General features: G+C 36.9%; 1 protein-coding gene across 2 annotated transcripts in view; it reads left to right on the top strand.

Annotated features, from left to right (window-relative positions):
• Positions 1–873: 873 nt before the first annotated feature.
• Positions 874–10,286, top strand: part of tmc6a (transmembrane channel-like 6a) — a 27,078-nt gene continuing 17,665 nt past the window's right edge. The window contains exons 1-2 of one of the 2 annotated variants that reach the window (XM_081366401.1): positions 874–987; positions 10,092–10,206. In XM_081366401.1, the coding sequence (XP_081222527.1) occupies positions 10,107–10,206 (100 nt within the window). In that variant the 5' untranslated portion in view covers positions 874–987; positions 10,092–10,106. Of the gene's footprint in view, positions 988–2,180; positions 2,223–10,091; positions 10,207–10,286 lie in introns of those variants that run through there. The other variant, XM_081366402.1, reaches the window with a different exon arrangement.

The raw sequence follows: 10,286 nt of genomic DNA, 5'->3' as shown, positions 1-10,286 counted from the left end.
CAATTTGGATTTTTTGGTAATGTTTTTGGTAATTGTTCAGTGATATCTTCCAAAGATTTCAGAATTTTGGCACATTTTTTTCTCTATATAGTGTTGATATAAAACACTAAGTGTCGTCAGCATGTGTGGAAGTATTTAAAACAAGGGTGTTACAACTATCCCCGCTCTCCTCTAACATAAGACTGAATCTACAGTAAATCAGCTCTTCAGATGCCGGGTGAGATATAGGAAGTTGACAGTCTCTACGACGGTTTACAGTATAACAGTAACACTACTGTAATTACATCTGATGCATCTCTGACACAGTCTTTGATTGTTTCTCTAGTTTACTGTATGTTTACTAGTTTAGGCTACTGTGTCCACAAATTGCAAATATTATCCGTTTCAGAAATTGCAAACCAGTTGAATATTAAGATAGTTGAATCAAGTGATGCTAAATACAAATGGGTCTGTGCTATTGTTAGCTAGCTAAACTATGAAACATTTATAATATAAAGAATTATAAAATATAAGAAATATATTACATCATATATTTTTCTATGTATATGTGTATATACTTTGAGGATATACATCTGCAATATATTTATACACATGCACGCAGTATCACATATACATCTACGTAGCCTATGAAGTAAATTACTGAATATAAAATGACGTACATTATGATAGTAAATATATTTTCAATATATGAAAAGCTCCAATTCCTTAGGCTATATATTATGTAATATATTGATAATTCATGTATGGATGTATTGTATTCTTTGCATAAGAGTATTGCTTGTGAAGCTATAGTCCACACTTGTTTCTTCCTCCTTAAGCTGACTGTGGTTTGTCACTTTGATGCAGTCTGTCAACTGTGAAGTGTTTCTGCTCACTCCCCGAATGTGAAACTGCGAGCCGCTCATTTATTTTTATACGTATGTACTTTTTGCAGCATACTTTTTCTTGAGACTGCATTTGAAACTCTGTATAGCAGCAGCTGTTAAGGTGAGTATCATAATTGTTGATGCTTTACTGAGGACTGCATGTTCTGTCTAAGAGGAGTGTTGTTGAATGAGCAGATGAAGTGGTTTGATGGACAAACTAAAACTAGCTCTAGAGCTAACAGTATGTATTCAATAATTTACTGTAGAATATACTTAAGTGCGAACCTAATGTGATATTTTCAGACACTTAACTGCATGCTAATTGCAATTAAATGAACATGTATTGTAGTTTAAATTGATATTAAATGCAATTATTTGAACTTTAGAGCGCTCTTTGACCCACTTAAGTTAAAGTAAAGATCTTTATACTTCTATTGTCTTTGAAACATGGTTAAAGTTACTGCTGAATGTACTGACTAGGATTTAAAATACTTCATTTGTAATGATGAAGTTGCAATTTAGTACATAATCAAGCACTTTACATGTGCTTTAGTTTGTTAGTCAACACATCAAAATAAGTGTACTTTAAAACACGACAAAAGATTCTTGAAACACAATGACTTCAAATGTACTGTACTTTAAAATAAAACTTTTAATTTGACATTATTACAAAGTGCACTATTTAAAAGTGCTTAAGTGGGTTAAGAAAGTGTAGTTTCTATATGTATAATTAAGTGCCCCCTTTTTTTTGTTAATATTATATTATCTGCAAGCAGGGCCTGATATTACTGCACACAAGCCACTGTGGCTAGTGGTTTTCCATTTAGCATTTTCACTGGCCACAATTTTGACTCTAAAAACTGTCATAAAGATAAGACGATCTCATCATTTGGCAGCAGGTCTGTCACTTTAAGACCTGACGCACAGATCCATGTTCTGTTACACATGCGTTTTCTTTTCTTTCTCAACTTACATTCACTTGAAACAACTGACTATGTTTACGTGAATACTCGCCAAGACTGACATTTTGACAGTTTACTTAAGTTTATTATTGTCTTTTAAAAAAGGCTTCAACTGAAAAATGTATAGCCTATAATTATATATAAAATGAAACCCGCCAAAGTGGCTAGAGGGAGTGACTTGGACACGGCACTGCTGAAATCCACACTCATTTGGCGGGTGTTAAAGGATTAGTTCACTTAAAAATGTAAATTCTGTCATAATTTACTCACTCATTTTCCTACTATGGAAGTCAATATGGTCCATCGACTGTCTGGTTGCCTTCTTCAAAACATCTTCCTTTATGTTCAGCAGAAAGAAGAAACTCATAGGCTACAGGTCTGAAACAACTTGAGGGTGAGTATATGATGACAGAATTTACATTTTTAAGTGAACTATTCCTTTAATGTCAAGCCTTGCCTGTAAGAACAGATTTTTTTTTATTATTATTATTCATTTAAGTTTTAATACACTAAGTGTGCATTCAATACAACGAAGAGCATTTATTTTTTAAGGGTAGTCAAACACAAAAATATATAGAGGAGCAGTTATTACCGGCATGTTATTGTTACGTAATGTGTAGTGGAAACGAGCACGAAGATTAAGGAGAACAATTAGAATGGTATTTAATGGAATAAACTTGGAATCAAGAACATCAGAACAGGAGACGCACACTAACCCAATTTTACGAGAATGGACGAAGACTGAGGGAGAACACAGGGTCTAAATACACAGAGCAAACCAAAGGAACTTAATTAGATAGACACAGGTGAAGGAGATGACTAATTAGACAGACTGGGGAAAACTGGGTCACAGGACTAAACCAAAAACACTATGTAAGGCCCGTGAAATTGGTCCAATCTGCCGGTCCGCCAATACACGGGGAAGGTCTCACGTGTTCTGTCCTTCTGTTCTGTTCTCTCGTTTATTTCATCTGACTCCATAAATGAAATGGTTTTAATGATATCTGTGGATCATTAATCATGAGTGAATGTTTGACTCTTCTGTTTAACTCTTCAGTGAAAATAATATCAAAGTCAGTTAGAATAATCAAATGTAACAATTTATTATGTCAGGTCATGTATCATGCCAATTTCATAATCAATTCAAAGATAATCGATACAAAACATCAAATGCTCTGGAATAGAGAGAAGATGCAAACCCAACATTAAGAAATACGTGAGGCTGAGAGATCTATATCTCCCAGCCTAACGGACCGATCTGAGCTACAGAAAAGGCCCCGATCTCCCTGCTGCACTTCCTTAAATAGACAAACCTTTTCACCTGGAACCATGTGCTAACAATAGAAATTTGCATTCAGATGTACACTGTAACATCTCTTGGGGGTGCGCGACCATTTGCTTGAGAGACCAACCCCTCCTTGTATGCTAGTTATCCATAAATCTTATTACCTTGTGTTTCACTTATTCTGGAAATAGGACATTTGTACCAGTCGCACTGTGACATTTTAAATGATACCAAACATGAAAATACTCTGTGATAATCATTCACATTAAACTATACATGGGTGAAATCAGGTGATCGTCTGAGCCTGAGAGAGAGGGGGTGAGGAGAGAGGGAAGGAGATGTAGATTAGATGACTCAGAGGTGAGACTTTCGTCTCAATGGTGCACGAGGGCCAGTTCAAATGCTAATCTCCAGAGAGGTCCTTTTGTCCTCTCAGGGCCTGTTCACCCCCAAATCAGACTGTCTGGAATTCCCTAATTTATCAATTCTTACAGTTTTCCCTCCTTGACTCCGTGGGTCAAATTCAAATGAGCTCCTATGGAGTCACTGATCAACGTCTGTTGTAATCCTTGAGAAAATTGTCTTTTCAATGTTAGCATCTGTAGAAGTTCAGAGGACTGTGTTCACCTGTAGAACACCTGGTCTCACCAGGTGTATGTTGCTTGAGTCCAGCAGGTGGATGAAAGCTTTCAGGTTTTCTTCCTGTGATCTTGAGATGTGAGCAAAGTTCGTAGAGTCAATCTGGACCTTTGTGACTTGTTCAGTTGATGTGTCATTCCTCCATGGAGAAACTTCTGCTTCTCTGGCACCTTCTCCACGATGATGATCTGACCCTTCTTGACCAATCCTGTCACCTCCAGCGGTGCGGTTGTCTGGGCAGACCTCAGTGGATGAAGGGCTTCTCCTTGGTTCACACTGCTTTGTGTGAAAAGCTTGCGACACCTGAAAAGCATCTTAAATGTCCACTTCACGATTGAGCACTTATTAACTTGAAGTCGTATGGAAATGCATGGGAACACATAATGCAACAAAACAAAATCATGTCATGCCTAATATAAAATATCATGTTCATGTCAGCGAGTGCAAATGGTACATCCGGTCTCAAATGTTTCTCAGGGTCATCTAGAAGGGTCTCATTTTAAATATCCAATTCTTCACTACCACTGTGATGTTAAATGGTAGTGGAATTTAATTATTCTTGATCTGAATTATTCAAAGGAAATGCAGCAAGAGGTCGGTGTAACCTAAATAAATAACAGCAATAATAATATTCAATCACAATCAGGAAGAAATGCATGTATATAATAATCACTTTGTTCATGAATCTTCCAATGCAAGCCACCTATGCAGAACAGTGTTGTGTGTGTGTGTGTGTGTGTGTGTGTGTGTGTGTGTGTGTGTGTGTATGTGTGTTTGTGTTGGTGAGAGAGAGAGAGAGAGAGTGTGTCGCAGTCGATGACAGGGTTAAATTGTAAATTTTGTAATTGATTGAAGTGCTCACACTTCAGATTTATCTGTTTTTATGATATTTCTGTTATTAGTGGTAAGTTGAGAAATCAGGGGCCCTCTGATTTTCCAACCACCTTAACAACAATCAGAAAGTTTGAACATTTAGAAATTTTATAGCAGGTCTGTCTCTGCTTTATACTTTGCATCATTGACTTGTGATTGAAGTCATTCATATGTATATTTCAGTGTTTTCCAATGAGTTGGCAGTGGGTTGTGAATAGCGTATGCTCTTTTAGACTGTCATGACCAACCTACATGTGTGAAGCTATCTGGATCTGTTTTTGTGAAGATGACACATCTTCGTATGATGTGTAGTGTTTAGTAGTGAGGGTATAGTGATGGAGGTGTGTGTTCAGTGTTCACTTCTAGGAGATGGGTGGAATATAATCTATAACAATTGTGTTGCAAATTTAGTTCCAGTTCTAAACTGGGAGGCCATATTTACGCAGTGATGTACTATTGTGAGATGTGAATGGCCTCTTGAAGTGTCTTTTCACCCATCTCCCGAGTCTCAGGTTATGTTCTAACAATTCCGCTGTCCTGGATTTGCTCCAGGTGCGCTCCTGTCCCTCCTGGCGTCCGTCCTTCGAGGAATTTGCAGAAGTAAACCTGAGACAGAAAACAGAGGAGAGCGAACCACCGCAGACAGATAATTCCAATATTTCAAAAGCATTAAATTCAGACGTGTGGAATTATTTTACTTGTTCCATTATCATGTCAATTGCAATTTTAATTCCAGATGTCACATGAAACCGAGTTTCATTGACCACGTCTGAATTGTTGCTGTTGTCTCAGTGTGTTGTGACACCTGAAGCTACTTTTTCAGTTCAGCCTTCAGTCCGCTGCATGTGCAATGCGTTCACACATTTTAGTTAGTGCAGATATTTTTTTTTGACCTGCAAAAAACTGTGGTACTTCTGTCTGCTGTTTAGCATTTCACACCCTCCTTGTAAATTTACTTTACTTAATGTAAATTACATTTTAGTTGTTGCACAATTTGGTTTGCTATTACCTGTGCCACACAATTCTAGCCGTGTTTTCTAACGGTGAAAAATAAAGGCATACCCCGCCCCTTTTCGGCACTGGGTAGCACACAAATGAAATTCTGTTTCAGAAATTCAGTTTTAATGATGAAAGTCACACTTCTCCAATTATTATCCTACTCTGTGAGTGTAATATAATGTTTATTATAATTCAAGTTATAATATAATTATATTCTTTAACAATACAAGTCAAATTATATTGTTTTCAGTCTCTGAAGAGTGTCTGGAACAACTTAACGCATGGTCAAATCTCTACTTGTTCTCATGTCAATACATTTGAATATGAAAAAGGCTTTTCTGGCTCAGGGCTGATAAGATGTACATTTGCTGTTTCTCTTTTTTCTTTGCTAGGTTTCAAATACCTTTTCTTCTCATTAGTCTTTTTAAATGGCCATTTTAACGTTTGGTTATTCTATTTACTCTTCCTTTAGATTTTTCTGTTTATAGATAAGGAAAACTATATCGCTTTGCAGTCCTTCCCAAGGATGCACGACACAAGTGGTCAGTCCCGAGGATCAGGAGCTGAGGCAGTTGGCTAATTCTCTAGGATTCTGCCGTACACGCGCAACAATCAAAGAGATTTTTAATAGCCCCCTTGGATGCCCTTCAGGAACTTAATTCAATCGTTTTACTTTAGTAGGTTTTGGCTCTGGATTAATCAAGCGTGTACATTTATCTAAAGTAACATTACATTAGAACAGAAGACATCGGAACACATCCTCCCACCCAAGTCGCCAGCACACTCCCTGATATCAGTTATTAGCCGTCGCTAATCTCTGACGCAATCTTGTGGAAATATACAAATCCGTTAACCTATTTTGGAAAAAACAAATCTCAGAGTAATTCAGAATACATTCAAACATAACAATATTTATTTCTTTGACGCCTTAAATATAAAAAGGGTTTTGTTTCAGGATTAATGAGATGCATTAGTTTCTGATTTTCCGATTTGTTTGTCTTATGATTTACATTGTAGCCACATGGCAATCCTATGCTCCTGTTAGGAGACAAACAAATTCAACAAACACACTTGATATTTAATCCAGTTTACACAAGACACGAGGCCTAGCATGCATGGCATCTACAACCTTTTACCTAAGTGTTTTATACAACACTTACAGTAAAGCAATCTTGTGTTTTTAAAGAATAAACTCAACTAGCCTATGTGCACATTTTCGTAGCACAAACAACTATAAAGTGTGTTCTAGCACAATGTGTCAAGCACAACTACAAATTTGAAAATCCGAATATGCATCACATCATCCTGTTTTTCTCAACCTTGCTTTTCATAAACAAATGCATCGACTTGTCTTTTTGTTTATCCAATTACATGTTTTCTGATAGTTCAAATTCATTCAAATATTTGAACAGCTTGACGGTCAAAATCAGGATGCGCGCGATCATAGCTAGTTATAACGGTGCCTTTTTATACTTGTGTTACCCCAGCGTGTTACAATGTTTTAGAGTTTATTCTGCCATCGTTTTTACAGACTTGCCACATCTAACAGCTCCTGTCAGTTGTGTTGGATATATTTTAGAGATTACTCTGCCATCGTTTTTACAGTCTCGCCATATCCCCAACCACCTAACAGTGATAACCAAGCAAAATTTTCTAATTTTTGCGAATTTTTGACTAGATAGCATATCAAATACTTATTAAATTAAGATATTCAATTTAATTTGGCTTATTTCAGTTCCTCCGAAAAGTAAACCTCTAAAGTTTAGAGGTTTACTTTTCGGAGGAACTGAAATAAGCCAAATTAAATTGAATATCTTAATTTAATTCCATCAATGTTAAAGTTTTAGCATTTAGCATTAGCCTTGAATGCAGCATGGCTTTAGCATTTAGCGTAGCCTTGAGCGTTTTGAAAGCAACATGGACAATAGCATTAGCCTTGAGCGCAGCATGGCTTTAGCATTTAGCATTAGCCTTGAGCGCAGCATGGCTTTAGCATTTAGCATAACCTTGAGCGTTTTGAAAGCAACATGGACAATAGCATTTAGCATTAGCCTTGATATTTGAGTTTTTTAGCCTGTAAATCATATCCTCCTGTTTTCCCAAAATTTTCCTTTCATAAACAATGCATTGATCTGCCTTTTTATTTATAAAATCACGTGTTTTCCGATCGTTTACAAACTTAGATTTCTCTTTCTGTTGTTTGCTCGTTCTCATCACGTGTTGCTAGTGTATAAACAAAGCCAATACAACAATGGGCGGAAAACATGCGGCTGATTTTAAAACTTTTAGGCTTTACATTTTCAGCTCTTTATCGAGTTACTAATTATTTGTGAGATGTTATTCTCACTTTAGATTTTGTTTCTTGTTGCTTAGGCAAAACAAGGAGATCTTTAAAATCGAATCATTCTTCATCTGGCTGCCGCATCAAACATTTCTTCAACACTTGATGCAAAGTGCAAAAGAAATTGACTTACTACAACCACGGAAGAAAGAGAAGTTGTTCAAACCTCTTGTTAATTTTTTTAAAATCCCAATACTTGCTGGAAAGGACGTTTCTCGTCTGTGTTGCGAGATCACGTCGCCGAGGTCACCATTTTGTAAGGCCCGTGAAATTGGTCCAATCTGCCGGTTCGCCAATACACGGGGAAGATCTCACGTGTTCTGTCCTCACTCATGCAAAATATTGGTTGGTTAAATTTACAATACATTTAGTTATGTATTCTCTCGTTTATTTCATCTGACTCCATAAATGAAAAGGTTTTAATGATATCTGTGGATCATTAATCATGAGTGAATGTTTGACTCTTCCGTTTAACTCTTCAGTGAAAATAATATCAAAGTCAGTTAGAATAATCAAATGTAACAATTTATTATGTCAGGTAAATGTATCATGCCAATTTCATAATCAATTCAAAGATAATCGATACAAAACATCAAATGCTCTGGAATAGAGAGAAGATGCGAACCCAACATTTAAGAAATACGTGAGGCTGAGAGATCTATATCTCCCAGCCTAACGGACCGATCTGAGCTACAGAAAAGGCCCCGATCTCCCTGCTGCACTTCCTTAAATAGACAAACCTTTTCACCTGCAGTAGAAATTTGCATTCAGATGTACACTGTAACATCTCTTGGGGGTGCGCGACCATTTGCTTGAGAGACCAACCCCTCCTTGTATGCTAGTTATCCATAAACCTTCAAAAATCTTATTACCTTGTGTTTCACTTATTGTGGAAATAGGACATTTGTACCAGTCGCACTGTAACATTTTAAATGATACCAAACATGAAAATACTCTGTGATAATCATTCACATTAAACTATACATTTTCATGGGTGAAATCAGGTGATCGTCTGAGCCTGAGAGAGAGGGGGTGAGGAGAGAGGGAAGGAGATGTAGATTAAGATGACTCAGAGGTGAGACTTTCGTCTCGATGGTTTCGTCTCGATGGTGCACGAGGGCCAGTTCAAATGATAATCTCCAGAGAGGTCCTTTTGTCCTCTCAGGGCCTGGCCACCCCCAAAAACAGACTGTCTGGAATTCCCTAATTTATCAATTCTTACAACTATGAGACATGGGAGATAGACCAGACATGTAACAGTTATGATAGCTTGCGTATTTCATGTTGATTTTAACATAAATTACACACTTTTAGTTTTTGTTTGTTCATCCATGTGGTTTATTTAAGTAAGAAAGGCTATTGGGAAATAAATCCCATGTAAATATTACACCTTAAAGGGATAGTTCACCCAAAAATGAAAATTTGCCCATGATTTACTCTCGCTCAAGTCATCCTAGGTGACATTCTTCTTTCAGACGAATACAATCTGAGTTATAGTAAAATATGTCCTGGCTCTTCCAAGCTTTATTATGGCAGTGAATGGTTGTTTCTTCTGATTTGAAGTCCATAAAAGTGCATCTATCCATCATAAAAATGCATCTCTTCATCATAAAAGTGCATCTATCCAATATAAAAGTGCATCTATCCATCATAAAAGTGCATCTATCCATCATAAAAGTGCATCTATCATCATAAAAGTGCATCTATCCATCATAAAAGTACATCTATCCATCATAAAAGTGCATCTATCCATCATAAAAGTGCATCTATCCATGATAAAAGTGCATCTATCCATCATGAAAGTGCATCTATCCATCATAAAAGTGCATCTATCCATCATAAAAGTGCATCTATCCATCATGAAAGTGCATCTATCCATCATAAAAGTGCATCTATCCATCATAAAAGTGCATCTATCCCATGATAGTCTTCTGAAGTGAAGCGATGTGTTTGTGTAAGAGAAATATCCATATTTAAAACTTTATCGACTAAAATAATTAGCTTCCGGCAGACTGAAAGAAGAATGTCATAGACACCTAGGATGATTTCATTTTAGTTGTGAACTATCCCTTTAATAAGGAAGTTGATTCCTGATTTTGATACAGTTTCTGCTCTGATGCACACAGCTCTAGACAGCCTGGATGGCTGCATCCCTGATCATGGAGACGATTCCCGATGGATATGAAGATGAAGACCTGATTGAACTGGCAGCTGTTGGGAGATCACACAGAGCAGTGAGATGTGGGCACACACCATACAGACAGCCTGGTGTAAATCCCATTAATAAAAGACCGGAGGGAAGTAATAACTTATTGTTTTTG

Source organism: Scardinius erythrophthalmus (assembly GCF_964197995.2).
Source record: "Scardinius erythrophthalmus genome assembly, chromosome: 1".
NCBI classification, from domain to species: Eukaryota; Metazoa; Chordata; class Actinopteri; order Cypriniformes; family Leuciscidae; genus Scardinius; species Scardinius erythrophthalmus.
The sequence above is the reverse complement of the archived record's forward strand: the minus strand, read 5'-3'. Positions and strand labels throughout refer to the sequence as shown.